This window comes from Lagenorhynchus albirostris, chromosome 16 (assembly GCF_949774975.1).
Source record: "Lagenorhynchus albirostris chromosome 16, mLagAlb1.1, whole genome shotgun sequence".
Classification (NCBI taxonomy): Eukaryota; Metazoa; Chordata; class Mammalia; order Artiodactyla; family Delphinidae; genus Lagenorhynchus; species Lagenorhynchus albirostris.
Genome location: NC_083110.1, coordinates 59054351 through 59069322, shown reverse-complemented (window position 1 = coordinate 59069322; position 14972 = coordinate 59054351). Strand labels below are relative to the sequence as shown.

Below are 14972 nucleotides of genomic sequence, written 5' to 3'. Positions count from 1 at the left end.
TCCATTCTCTTCCGGAAAAATCCCTAGGTTAGAAGCAGCTGGGGGCCCTTTGGCCACCCTCCCCTCCCTGAGAGTAGAATGGGAGAGAGGGGTGCTCAGACCCTCCCAGCCCATTTCTCTCCCCTCCGTGCTCAGTGGGGGGCGCAGCGCTGGGGTTCAGGGTTGAGAAGCAGGGTCTTGGGCGGGACAGCTCCATTTCCTGGCAGCAGCCCAGAGGGTGACTAAGGCTGGAAGGCACAGAGGAGGAGCACATCCTTCCTGGGCCTGTCCCCACCAGGCTGTGTGACCTCTCGGACAAACGGCCCGCCTCTCCAGGACCCGCGCCAGGGCTGTGCCGGTGCTGGTGGTTCCCTGCTAGCTAGGAGCCCAGGACAGGGAGCGGCTTGAAGGGCTTCTCCATTATGCCCTCGCCACTCCTCCCCGCAGAGCCACACTCGCTGCCTCTGACGGCGCTCCCGCCCTCTCCCACTCCCTCCCCACTTTCCCTCACACAGGTCATCCTCTTTCACAGGACCTGGACTAGCACACGGACTGGGTAAGATACAAATAAGATGTAAGAGCCGGGTTTCCGTCTGTTGCTACCTCATCGGAAGTGGAGACTGCACAGATACTTAGGAAGTTTGCAGGACACATTGGGGATGGTCTGACTTAAAATACAGGCTAAGTGATCTACACAAAATTCATTTGCAGGTCCCACGGGTCCCTCAAGCTGCTGGGCTGTCATCTCTCAGAGAAACGGAAACACAGTGAGCCCTGTGTCATGAAGGTTAAGAGAAGAGAGAGACTGGCCTCAGATGGGAGTCCCAGAGGCAGCCTGAGCTGCCTCTCCCCCAGCAACCCCAGGGCTCCTGGGCGAGCAGGGCACCCAGTGCTTTGCTCACAGCATCCCTGGCTGTCTCCCGAGGATTCCCAGGCAGGTCAGCCAGCACGTGCCCGTGTGGGCAGCAACAAGTCTGGAAGGACACACACTGATGCAGTGACACGGAGACTTGGGGGGTTGCAGTCAATATATACTTTTATATTAGATATTTTATCTAATATATTATATATATATTAATATAATATATATTATATATAATATATTTTATGTTAGATATTTTATCTAGTATATTATATTTTATATAATATACTTTTATTAGATATTTTTCAATGTTTCATAATGGTGTGTTTAATCAGAAAAAAAAAGATGCCGACATTTCCATTTTCTAAAAGTTGTTTGAGCATACGGGAAGAGGGGTGGTCAGTGTAGCTGCTGCAGTCCAGGCGGGCTCCGTGGAGACCGGAGGGCATTGCTGGGCCTCTGAGCCAGAAAGGATTCAGCAGGATGCTTACCTCACATGCTCCAGAGGGCTGGGGGTGGGGAGTGGCACTCATGACTGTGAGGACCTGGGGTCTGAGGAATTGCTGATGGCATCCCTGGGAGTCCCACATGCCCACTGGCCCAGGCTGGATGGAGCAGGGCAGGGGCCAGTAGGGTCAAGGCCATCCACTCCCTGAGGTTTTCCTTTGTTCAAGGGTAGCGCTGGGCTAGGAGTGAGGGAGCCAGAGGGATGGAGATTGAGGAGGAACCTGAGCCTCACCCACCCCCAGCCCAGGCTCCAGGCCAAGCCCACGGATCTGTGACCCAGGAACGGAGCCTGGGCTCCTGTGGCTGCTTCCACGCCTCTCCCCAAGCCAGGCTGCTAGTGTCAGGACCGGGGGCCAGTAAGACAAGGGTGCTACAGGGCGGGCCGCAGGTGAGAGGAGGGAAAGATAGACAGGAAGAGGCCACAGCACAGAGAGAGGGACAGAGACAGAGGGACACACAGAAAGACTCAGAAACACACAATGAGGGACACAGGGGGTCACACACACAGAGAAAGGTAGAGTTAGAGATGAAAGAGGGACAGGATAAGAGAGAGACAGAGATAAGAGCAGGACCTACATTCCATTCACCTCCTAGGAGCAGACAGGGAGGCAGGTACAGGTCAAGGAGTGGGCAGAGAGGACAGAGCTGGAGATGAAAAAAGGGGGTCTGAGTGTCAACGTCACAGGGAACAAACATCTGCCACCCTTGCAGTCTGCCTGGCACCCTGCTGGAGGCTGCAGGGACGGGCAGGTGTGGGTGCAGTTCCCGTCCTAGCTGGGAGATCCACCTCCACACCTGGGCGAGAGGAGCAGCAGGCTGGGGCGGCCTTTCCAAGGGCCAAGCGGGAGGAGAGGTTCCCACAGAGCTGAGGTCACCAGGGGCATCTCGGTGAAAGAGCTGCATCGGAGTTGCCTCTTGAAGAGCAGGTGGGAGGAAGAGGCACGGGTTCTCCAGCGGGGAGGATGCATCAGCAGAGGCATGGAGATGGGAGGACATGTCTGGGTATGGTTAGGAGGGCCTTGAACGCCAGGCTAAGGAAGCTGAGGGGGCCCTGGTCACACTTGAGTGCAAGAGTGATGTAATGGGAGCTGCGCTTTAGGGAGACCTGGGCCAGTTGGTGGCCAGAGCTGAAGGGCAGCAGAATAAAGTGGAGGAAAGGGGTGCAGGCACCCAGTGAGCACCCCCTGTGCCCTCTCCCGACACCCCCTGTCTGACACTACATTCAAGCAACCCCAAACTGCCTACCCACACCTGGCTGCTTCTCACCTCCATGCCCTTGCCCAGAGGGTACTCTCTGTCTGGAAGCCCTTCCGTTCCACGACCCTGGCAAACACTGAAACATGGTTTAAACTCTGCTCAAGAGACTTCTCTTCCAGAAAGGCTTCGGGCAGGGTAAGGCGCCCCTGGTGGTTCCTCCCAGCATGAAAGCCAACGTGAAATCTCCCTGGGCTCAGCTGAGTCAAGTCCTGGGTTTTTTGTTTTTTGGGGTTTTGTTTTGCGGTCCGCGGGCCTCTCACTGTGTGGCCTCTCCCGTTGCAGAGCACAGGCTCCGGACGCGCAGGCTCAGCGGCCATGGCTCACGGGCCCACTTCCTGGACCGGGACACGAACCCGTGTCCCCTGCATTGGCAGGCAGACTCTCAACCACTCAACCACTGCGCCACCAGGGAAGCCCCAAGTCATGTTTCTAACCAAGGCAAGAAAATGTAATTGGCTCCATCAGTGCCGTGGCCTTACCACACCCAGAATTTGCCTGTCCCCCCCACGGGAAGCCCCAGCAGCTGTCAGGCATCAGTATCCCAGTCCTGAAGAGGGGAGGGATGGAGGAACAGGGTGGGGACCATCTGCCTAGAGGTGCTTTGGGCTGGCTGGTCACAGAGCAGTGACTCATCCCCCCAGAGAGGAGGGGAGTAGCAGCGGGGGGGCAGTCGGGCTGGCCAGGGGGCCTTGGTGGAGAGAGCCTGCTCTGCCCTACACTCCTTGGCTAGACCCCCCCTCCTCCTTGTCCCCTCAGGCCCTTGGAAGACAAGGAAGAACCTCCCGCAGCCCCGGGCTCGCCCCCAGCGGGGCTGGCATTGACCAGGAGGGCAGCTGAAACCTCCTCGCCTGCCACCCGCAGCTGCCCTCTACCCAGGCCCGGCCATGGATAAATTCCGCGCGCTCCTCCAGCACTTCCAGTCCAGCTCCGAGTCGGTGATGAACGGCATCTGCCTGCTGCTGGCCACGGTCACAGTCAAGCTGTGCTCCTCCTTCGACTTCAACTGCCCCTGCCTGGCGCGCTGCAATGCCCTCTATGGCCTGGGCCAGCTGCTCACGCCCCCAGCCGCCCTTTTCCTCTGCAGCCTCCTGGCCAACCGGCAGTCCGTGGTGATGGTGGAGGAGAGGCGCCGGCCTGCGGGGCACCGAAGGAAGGACCCGGGCATCGGCAGGTGCGGTCCCTCGCCACCCAGGTCCCCGTGGGCATTGTCAGGGGTTCTCCCAGCCACACAGGCACCGCCAGCTGCCAAAATCCCAGTGACCCCCGTGGGTATTGTCAGAACTCCCCCACCCACCCCCATAGGCACCCTCATTTCCCCTAGGAAATGATACCAAGGCATCATCAGTTCACAGAGACCGATCTGCCAGTTTCCACTCTGGAAACAGATATTTCTGATCCTGTCATCTGTCACCTTTCCATGCCCAGTGCTGGAGACGCATGAATGATACAGGATTCCCAAGAATTATCCAGGTCACATCTGTCATGCTGGCCATGGATTATAACTCCCCACATGCATGAAGGACCGTCCCATGACGTGCATAGCCGTGTTGCCGTACGAGAGGCATCATTGACTTGAAGGCTGCATCCCCTCTCCTGCAAGCTCCCTGAGGGCAAGGACCTCACCTGCTGTATCACAGTGTCCTCAGAGCCTCGCACCTGGTCGGTGCCCTGATCAGCTGATTGAGTTCAGCGACTCATAATGCTCCCTGGCCCACAGGGAGCCAAGCTCTGTGCCCAGTCCTGTGTGTGCACCGCCTACGAATTCTCACCTCGGCCCTGGGTTGGCTCCTGTCTTGGACCCATTTTTAAGGATGGGGGACCTGAGGCACAGAGAGGGTGATTCACTAGGCTGAACTCCCAAAGCGAAGAAGAGGCTCAGATTCAAACACAGCCCAAGCCAGATTCAAACACAGCCCAAGTGCTGCCCTGTTTTAGACAAAATAAGTGCTCTAGATCCATGGGCAGTGGCAGGAGGGGCTTGGTGGGTTTTAGCTCACTCACGATCTCCTCCTCTCTCTTATTCTTTGATGTGGACAACTGAGGTGTTCTCAAGGGTATGTAATGTAACTTCATAACAAGTCCTGGGTTCCACCTTCTAACCACATTGCCCCCATAGAAAATGCTGGATCCACCCCTGCCTGCAACATATAATTCGTTGGCCATGCACACACACACCCAGCCAGCACACACCATCTTATGTTTTGTATACAACCCAAGTTAAAAACATCTGCGTTCCGTGCACAAGTGACCTCTGTTTCATGTTCCCCAGGGGTTCCATGCTCCCTGTGATTCAGCCACGCAGGGAGGGTCACATTCACTAAGTGTGCCCTTACCTTTTCCTCTGGGGTCTAGTGGGTACAGCTCCACTGGGCTCCTGTCCTGTGACCAACACCAAATCCAGGCCACTAGACGGGCAGAGCGGGTCAAAAGCGGCACCTGGGGACAGTCAGAGGGCGGCTCCCAGACACTGCAGAGAGGTGTTTAAGGTGCTGTCTCTGGGAGGGTTATTCCACGGGACCCTCTTAGTTTAGGGTCCCCCCAAAAGCAGCCTCTGGGAAGAATGTGATAATATGTAGGCAACTTGGGCTCAGTCCTTTTGGGGACCCTCTAAGAAAGTGGGTAGAACACACCTCAGAATCGTCCCACCGAGGGTCCTGGAAGCTGGGGTTCTTATCCACCAGGCCCTGCCCTCTTGGATTGAAGGTTGATTTGGGGACATGAACCCTCCAGCGCTTCCAGCCTGCACCTCTGGGAGCAGAAACTCCTCCAAAGTTCCAGGCAGAGCCATGCAGGTGGTTGAGGTCAGAAGCTCTCAGGCCCTCCATATGAATAGGAACTACCCACCAAAGCTCTAGATGCCTCTGGCCGGGACAGGGCACCAACAGAGTCAGCTACAAAGCTAGAGCAGGAAGAATACCAGCTCCCCCGTGTTCCAGTCCTGAGACTCCCAGGACCCTCAGCCCTGCTTCTTCCCTATCCTCTGCTGCTCGGACCTGTAGCCCTTCCTTTGGTGCAATCACACCTGGGATATCCCCCCTCCTGGGACATCCGTCCTTGCATCTCCTCTGTAGCCTTCCTGCTGCAGCTGAATTCCGGCTGCCCTTTGTGCCCCCTTCCTTCCTCTGCTCCCAGGTATATGTTCTCTGTGCTGCAGAGAGCACTGGCCGCCCCCTTGTCTGGATCCTGCTGGCTCTCCTCGATGGGAAGTGCTTCGTGTGTGCCTTCAGCAGCTCCGTGGACCCCGACAAGTTTCTAGACTTTGCCAACATGACCCTCAGCCAGGTGCAGCTCTTTCTGGCCAAGGTGCCCTGCGAGGAAGATGAGCTGGTCAGGGACAGCCCCGCTCTGAAGGCAGTGTCTCGCTACCTGCGGTGCCTGTCACAGGTAATTCGGGTGGTCCTCTCCCAGCCCTGGGAAGTGTCCTGCATTGGTTCCGAGGGGCCTGGAGGTACAAATGGTTTCCTGAGGCCCCTCCCAATGCTGCAGGCACAACCATGGAGCATGTGGTCCCTGGGGGGATGAGGAGTGTGACTCACACACAGGACAGTGTCGGGCCTTAGGAAGTGGGGACTCCGCCATCAATGCGGACTCACCCCAGGGTGGATGCCAGGTGCTCATACCCTCCGGGAGTCCACTAGGCTCATCCCCAAGTTGGATGGCAGGAAAACACTGGAGAGAGACTGCTCTACCCTGCCACCACCCCATACACACATTCTGCTCACGCCTCAGAAATATACTAATTACCATTTATTAAGCACATATGTGTCAGGCACTGTGTTAAGCATTTCATATGCATTACTTCATTTAATTCTCAAAACAGTCCTATGAGGTGGATGCAATCATGATCATCCCATTTTGCAGATGAGGAAACTGAGTCTCTGAGACTTTAGTTCACAAGGCCGAAGTCACAGTTTGTAAGAGGCCGGACAGGGATCTGAAGTGCCATTCCTCCAAACCCTCTCATCCACCTACAAGGCAGGCTGCCCAGATGTCCGGCTCCCCACAGGGCACAGAATCCATTATCCTGGGGACAAACCCCAGCCCCACCCCCAGCCCAGGCTCCAGATTCCACCTCCACCACCCCGAGAGCCCAGATTGGGCTGTGTCCCCCCAAAAAGTGTTTACATGAACCCACCCCATGCAGAACATCACAGGAGCTACAACCCAGCCCTTTGGGGTGCCAGGACAGGCTTGTGGCAGATGCAGGCCCGTGGAGTGGCAGAGAGAGGACCAGTGCTCAGGATACACCTGGTTCTGTTTCAGACTGTGACCTTGGCCATGTCCCTCCCCCTCTGGGCCTCAGTTTCTCCTGCAAGGTAAATGGAGGTCTGGTCTCCTCACCTTGATGTCTCCTACGGATGTAAACATGGTAGGCTCTCACTAGTTCCCTGGAAAGAGTGTAGAATCCTCAGTCAGACCAGGGTTTCAGTCCTGACTCAGCTGTAAATGACCAGTCACACTAAATGCCCCCCCAGGTAAAATACTCGCACAGGTATTTTAAATTTGGAGTCGGGGGGAGGGAGGACCTCGTAAGAGGCCAAATGAGAGAGCTTTGGCAACCACATCTGCAAATGACAAGGATTCAAATATGTCTTTGTTGTTTAGAGGAGTGATATCTCTGCTCCAGGTCCACACGGTTGCTCGGCTCTTAAGCAATGTCTCAATACCTTTGGCTGGGCAGAGGGGAGGGCGAGGGGCTGGCCAGGTGGGGTCTCCAGCCTCAGAGAATTGCTTCCAGCTTCTCCTCACACTTGGCCTGGAACAGTATTCCCTGTTCACATCCTGTAAACTATTGCCATCCTTCAGGTCTCAGCCTCAACCGCACTGTCATCTGAGCCCTCAAGTTCAGGTTGGGTATCCCCCCTCTAATTTCCCACAACCCCCGACACATCCCTCAACATGGTGCTTAGCCTTTCATCACCTATTTCATTGTATCTTCCACTAAAGTGTGAGCTCTGTGAGAGCAAAGACTGAGTCCTCAGTGTCTTCCCCAAAATATAGGATGGATGGATGCATAGATGGGATGGATACACATATATAAGCACGGATGAAGAACCGAATAAAAAGATGAAAGGTGATGGGTGGATGGATGGATGAATGGATGGGAGTGCAAAGGAGGCAAAACTTGACCTCCACCCACCTTAGGTTTTCAGCTGAGACTAATAAAAAGACAGATTAACAGGAGGAAAACAGTTTATTATTGTGTGCAGTGATCATCATGCAGGAGAAACCTAAAACAAAGAATAACTCAAAAAAAAAAAAAAGAAGAAGAAAGAGTAACTCAAAGCGGTGGCTTAGAAGTGTGCTTATATAGCATCTTCAGCCATGAGCAATACCATTGTAGAGAAATGTCAGCACGAGGGAAAGCAGTTTTACGCTTCCAAGGGTGGAAACTGTGGGAAGGTAAATAAATACATGGGAGGAAACTAATGGAGTGAGGTTTGTTTGCGGATTCCTCTGCTGCCGTCTCTGGGCGGATGAGAGTTTGTCTCCAGCAAAAGGGGAATTTATATCCTGCCTTCAGGCAGAAGGGGAGGTTGCTCCTTCTTAATTGTCTTCAGCTCAAAATAATTTTTATGTCAAAGAGGCATATTTTGGGGTGACATATTCTTGTTCCCTTCAGGAGGAAAGTTGGAGGGATGAATGGCAGGTGGATGGATGGTTGGATAGATAAAAGGAAGGAAGGATGAGAGTATGGGAACATGAATGGATTGGAGGCTAGATGGCTGGATAGGAAGGAGGATGATGGACAGATGGAAGCGTGGTTGAGAGGATGGCTGGATAGAAAGACGATAGATATACAGTCAGATAAGAGGATGGATGCCTAGATGGGTGGAGAGATCGTTGGATAGAAAATGGATGCAAGGATGAAAGAATAAATGGGAGGAAGGACAGATGGAGGTGGTTGGTAGGATGGATGACTTAGTGGGAAGATGGATAGATTTGAAAAAGGATGCAAGGGATAAACAAAGGGAGAGACTTTGGAACATCCTTGCCACATTGTACAATATCTGTGTCCCGCCACACTCAACCTCGCGCTCCCCACCCTCCAGGCCATCACCTGGGGTATCACCCTGCTGCTGATCATCGTGGCCTTCCTGGCCTGCTGTTTGAGGCCCTGCTTCGACCAGACAGTCCTCATGCAGCGCAGATACTGGAGAAACTACGTGGACCTGGAGCAGAAGCTCTTCGACGAGACATGCTGTGAGCACGCGCGGGACTTCGCACACCGCTGCGTGCTGCACTTCCTCACCAGCATGCAGAGCGAGACGCGGGCACGGGGGCTGCGCCGGACCTCCGCGGGCAGGGGTCCGGAGACTCCTGAGGTGCCCGAGCCCTGCGAGGGCCTGGACGGTGGAAGCGGGAAAGCCCACCTGTGCGCAATCTTCAGTCAGGAGAAGGTGGACCACCTCCTGAGCACCTGGTACTCCAGCAAACCACCACTTGACCTCACGGCATCTCCTGGACTCTGGGGGGGTGGCCCCAGGCACCAGGCCGCCCCAGCACACCGACGTGTAAGGACCCTGGCCGTGTCCCCACGTAAAATGCCCGCTCTGACAAGGGTCTGAGGGCTTTCCAGGCTATGGGGAGCCCAAGGCAGGGCAACCTAACCCCTCTTGGCCTCCCTCCCCAAAATAGCCCAATCTCTGGCCGAGTTTCTGGGTGTGGCCCCCTGTGTGCTCTAAAGCTGTGCTGCACGAACTTCAGTGTGCTCACTGGGCTCTTGTTAAATGCAGATTCTGATTCAGTCCATCCAGGACTGGGGCTAAGACTGCATTTCTAACAAGCTCCCAGGTGATACTGATGCTTCTGGTCAGTGAACCAAATGTTGAGTAGCAAGAGTCTAAATAGATCTGCCATGGGTTCTGGGTCCTAGATGTCCAGATTCTACATTTAAAATAATAATCACGACAATAGCACATGCTTATGTGGTGCTTAGTATGTGCCAGTCATTACTCTATTCCATATAGAATTCATTTAATCTTTATGATAATCTAATGAAGTAGGATGATTATTAGTCCCATTTTTTCGAGGAGAAAACTGAGGCATAAAATGCCTGAGGTAACCCATGTAAGAGCTGGAACTTTATCCCGGGACGTCGGCTCTAGAGTCTGCTCTGAGCTACTACGTTAGTCTCCCCTCTAGACTGTTGGTGTGTGTGTTTGTTTTCAGTGCTCTGGTTGGGTTTCCTGCAGCCTCCAGCAAGGTTCTCTGAGCGAGCTCAGCAAGCCGCACTTGCTGAGTTCCTCTTAAAAGTACTAATTAGTGCCTCTTGCTGACTACCGCCGATGAATAGTTTTATATATTCCTGGCAAGGGGATTTTTCTGTTTTTGAATGTCAAGGGGGCTGATCCTTCCAGCTCCCATCTTCCCAAGTCCCAGCAATTCTACTCCTAGCCCACTAAGGTTGAGCAGCCCTTTAAGATGCAGTTGCATTGTCAGCCCAGCCTTCTGCTCACCGCCAGCTAGCAGATGCTTCCTCCCTCACCCTTCTACTCACCACCCTCCCCACCACCTGCAGCCTGACCCCTGAGCTTAGCCTCTCTTTCTAAGGCTGCCTCGTTCACCAGGCATTCCAGGGGTATCTACCCACTGCCCTCAGCAAGAAGCTGGCATCCTGGTAAGGATTTCCCCAGGGATACAGTGTATGGACCAGATCTGCAAATCAGGGTGCAAATTAGGTATCTAGGCAGCCCTAGACATCTCCACACTGAACAGGAACCCCAGGTGGCTCTGCAGATTCCAGTGTTTAAGAATCTCTGGGCCGGGCTTCCCTGGTGACGCAGTGGTTGAGAGTCCGCCTGCCGATGCAGGGGACACGGGTTCATGCCCCGGTCCAGAAGGATCTCACATGCCGCGGAGAAGCTGGGCCCGTGGGCCATGGCCGCTGAGCCTGCGCGTCCGGAGCCTGTGCTCCACAACGGGAGAGGCCACAACAGTGAGAGGCCCGCATACCGCAAAAAAAAAAGAACCTCTGGGCCAAGTGTGGGTGTGGGGTCTGACTCAGGGATGAAGACCCTTGAAACACCAGGGTTAAATGTTGCTGGAAGAACTGCCACTCAAGCTCTAGCAGCCCAAACCGGAAGCGTTGGGGGAGATCTAGCCTGTGAGCTCCTCTGGGTCTCTGCCCCTCTCTGATGACTCACTCACCACACACACACACACACACTCACACACACACACACACACACACACACGCTTCCTGTTATTGTGCTTGGTGGGCACAGACTTGGGTTCACCCCACGCTTTTCTGGTCCTCAGGGCATGGGGGCAGCACAGGGCCCCCTGGATGCCCTCCTGGAGCCCAGCCCCCTCCATATCGGGCAATCTCTGTTCTCCTGGGTGCTTGCCAAGGGACCTTGTAGGATAGACAGTCCCTGCAGCTCAGCATTTCCCCTCCCATCCTGCTGTGGTCAGGCCATGCAAATGTCTGAAATAGTACTGGGGTGGGGAAAGATTTAGGCAAAGTGTTAGCAGGGATTGGGGGAAGTGGAGGAAGGGAGGAGGGAGACCTTGGACATGGTCCAGTCAGCAGGGATGAACTCCAGCCCAGGGAAAGGAGGCTCAGGGCCCCTACCTTGGGCTGCAAGGAAGCAGCATCTGGACCAGTGAAAAGCCACTGACTGCAATCTATACTCTTGCCTTCTTATACTGAGCACTTATAGGTGCCTACTGCATAGAAAGCACTATGCCAGGGAGTAGGGAAGAGAGGATACACAGATGATATGCCCCACCATCAAGGAGCTCACTGTCTACTAGAGAGACAGAGATGGGTATAGACATCATTATAGGGACTTCCTTGGTGGCACTGTGGTCAAGAATCTGCCTGCCAATGCAGGGGACATGGGTTCGAGCCCTGGTCCAGGAAGATCCCACATGCCGCGGAACAACTAAGCCCGTGTGCCACTACTGAGCCTGTGCTCTAGAGCCCACGAGCCACAACTACTGAGCCCTCATGTCACAACTACTGAAGCCCAGGCGCCTAGAGCCCGTGCTCTGCAACAAGAGAAGCCACCTTAATGAGAGGCCTACGCACCACAACAAAGAGTAGCCCCCGCTCGCCGCAACTAAAAAGAAAGCCGGCACGCAGCAACAAAGACCCAATGCAGCCAAAAAGTAATTAATTAATTAATTAATTTAAAATAACTGTAATCAAAATTCTAGTGATAATGACAATGATGGGTTTAGAATCCAATCAAGCTGTTTTATTCCACGTATTTTGCAGAGAGTGTATATGTGGTTAGAGCAGACACCTGAAGCCAATTTGGGCACCACAAAAAGGGCACATGGGCTACAAACAGGGAGCCGTGTTCACTATAGAAGGAAGACAGAGATTCCAGACAGCCTTTTGGAGCCACACTCCTCCTGGACTCCTGGCCTCATTTGCTGGGTCTCTCTCATCCTGCTCTCCACCTGTGGCTGTGCCTCTTGGGAGTCCCCAACAGGGTCCTCCAGGGGCCACCAGCCTGGGTGCTCCAGTTACCCAAGGCCCAGGTTGAGGGCTAAGGGGAGCAATATACTTCCCCACCTGTACCCTGCTTGTGACACGCTAGCATTTCTACCCAGACTCGTAGAGCAGGAGAACCTCATTCAGCTGGAGAGGAAAGGCAAAAAACCAAAAACAAAACACACTTCCCTGCCTCCTCCTCCACCCATCCTCCTACCCCCCCACTCCCACCTGGTCTACGTTCAAATCCCACTCTTTCACCTACAAGTTGTGTAACTTTTAGCTGGTGCTGGGGGGGAAGAAAACTTTCCTCTACCCTACTAGGTTCTTCTGGCTTGTTTAAGAATTAAATTGAAACAAGGCAGATGAACAGGAGGAAATCTAATTTCGTACGTATGGGAGTCCCACATACATGAGAGTGTCAGAGACAGAAAGGTAAAATGAGGTACTTACGCCATCCTGAGCTAAGGAGTGGGATAGGGGCCTGGGGCTTCCAAGTGCAGGAGGCTCGTTCACGGGACGATAAGTGTTACCAAAGCAGGTCTGTTTACCCAACACACAGCAAACCAAACCCTGAGATGCCAAGATTTGCGGCAGAGGAAGAGTTTGTTCACAGGAAGGCAATTGAGGAGACGGGAAAACAAGCCTAGATCCGCCTCCCCCAAGCTGAGGGGGTTGGGATAGCTATGGAACAAGCAGGTGGGCTTGGCACGGGGAAAGGTGATTGGAGGCAGGAAAAACGTGAGGGAACTGGTGTTCTGCACAGGTGTATCTGGGTTACATGTTTCTGCATATTCAAATATACAGGCACTTAGCGTGATCTGAGGGTAAAGTTTTCCAGTCCTCTGACGTCAAAAGGCCATTCAACACACACCTCTGCAGGCCCAGTTTTAGGGTTGGTGGTCCCAACCAGCCTTAGCTGGCTTGCACTGGACAAGAACTTGCTCCAAGACAGTCGGGTTACGTGAAGCTGGGAAGGTATGCAATTAAAGAGGACAAAAGGGAAAGACAGAAAAAATAACTAAAGCAAGCTTAGTCAGTGAAGGCAGCTTACAAGCAGAGGGGTTTTTACAAGCTGTTCCCCTGTCTGTCGCTCTGAAAGACAAACTCAAGAATTCCTCTTAGCTAGCCATCAGCTTTCATTAACTCTATGAGGTACGGTTTCACAAGAAGATGAGCAGATGTTTGGTAATTAGGTGTTTGTCCTGCCATATAGATGGTGCCACTTAGATAAAATTTACCTCTGGGAATAACTCTTTCTCTGGGAAAAATCCCCAATTTAAATTCCTGTAGTTAGTTAAGGGAGGAGCAGTAGTTTCTCTCGAGCCCACAGGCTCTCTACTGCCTTTAGCTCAAAATAACCCACATGCCAAAGTAGCACATCTTGCGGGGGGGTCTGTTCTGAGCTCTACACGTGTCACTTAACCTCCCTGAGCCTCAGTCTCAACCTCTGTGAAATGGGGACAATAAAACCTACCCCATGGCATTGTACAAGGATCCCATGAGGTGATGCATGTGGAGTGCCGGCATAGGGCCTGACCCACGGGAAGCCCTGGTCAGTGCCAGTTCTTGTCAGTAACACAGAGACACACAGACACAAAGACCACTCACGTGGTTACGTAAGAGGATGAGGCCAGTACTGAACCCAAGTTCCGCTGCTCACCGCTCAAAAGGCCAATACTAGGGGGACAAGTGTTGGTGGGAAAGGAACGTCTGCTTGACTCAGCAGTCTTCATCTGGCAGGGGTCGGCTTCCTGTAAAAAGAACTTAGGAATGTGTGTCAGGCCTTTATCTGTGTCTTCAGGGAACTGGGGGTTCTGTGCCTCTGCTCTGTGGCTGGTCTGTCATCTAAACTGTTACCAGTTTCCCAGCACAACAGCTAGTCTTTGTTTTTACATCTTCATGTTTCCTAACCATTAACTCTTAAGCCAGCCTTCTGAGTCTCAGGGGAGGCCTGGGAGACGAAAGCTTTGCTACAAACAAGAGGCAGGTGGAGGACATGGGTTGGGGCTGGTGGGGGGAGGTCTGTCCCAGGAAGGCCCCACAGGACCCTGCTTGGTCACAGTTACACTCACACACCGCAGAGCCACAAACACTGAAGCCCAAAGCCGCAGAAAGTTCACACCCAAACACACACAGAGGCACACAGACCTGAGGGTCCCAGGGAGCTGCCCTGTCCAGGCTCTCGCTCAGCTTCAGCAGCCCCAACCTCACCCTCTCGCCCCAGACAGAAGCCATCTGGCTGGAGCTGGATCTGACCCACTCTTCTGAGAGAGCTGGCGACATCAAAGGGAGCCCTTTAAGCCCCTTTCCACTGTGCTATGCTGGTGGAGGGGTCGCTGCCTTGCTTCCTGCAGACGCTCTGGAGTCCCCAGCCCCAGGCAGGAAACCCTACCGCCCACTCCTTTATTTTTTGACCTGGCGGAGTAGAGGTAGGAGGTAGAGCCAGGAAAGGATTTTTCATCTGTAAGACACAGACACACCCACCGAGACACAAGCAGACAGGACATAAAAGCATTATGCTTATAGCTCTCTGCCTGGCAGAGAGGGGACCCAGCACCCTCTCAGATCCAAGTCCACTGACTCCAAATTCAGGGCGTTTTACTTTATTCATTTAGCACTATCTCCACCACCATCCCCATCCCCACTGTGACCACTATCACCATCATCACCATCATAACTGCCATTACCACCACCATCACCACCATTAACACAATCCCCACCACCATTATCACCCCATTATAGCCACCACCACCACTGCCATCGCTACATCATCTTACCATCCTTGTCTGAGCAGATGGAAGAGCCCTCTTGGATCCTGACACAGCATGGAGGAAAGACCCAATGAGAAGGGCAGAAGGAGGGCGACATGCTTCCTAGGAGCCCAGGGGACAAGGTCCAGAAGCTCAGGCCTCTGCA

The 14972-nt window shown here is 53.7% G+C and overlaps 1 protein-coding gene across 1 annotated transcript; it reads left to right on the top strand.

Annotated features, from left to right (window-relative positions):
* The first annotated feature begins 350 nt into the window (after positions 1–350).
* On the top strand, positions 351–9255 carry CALHM3 (calcium homeostasis modulator 3). The gene is given in 5 exon segments (XM_060126562.1): positions 351–535; positions 3362–3776; positions 5738–5769; positions 5772–5989; positions 8659–9255. Coding segments are annotated over 4 exon segments (1053 nt in total). The 5' UTR covers positions 351–535; positions 3362–3489; the 3' UTR covers positions 9175–9255.
* The last annotated feature ends 5717 nt before the right edge of the window (positions 9256–14972 follow it).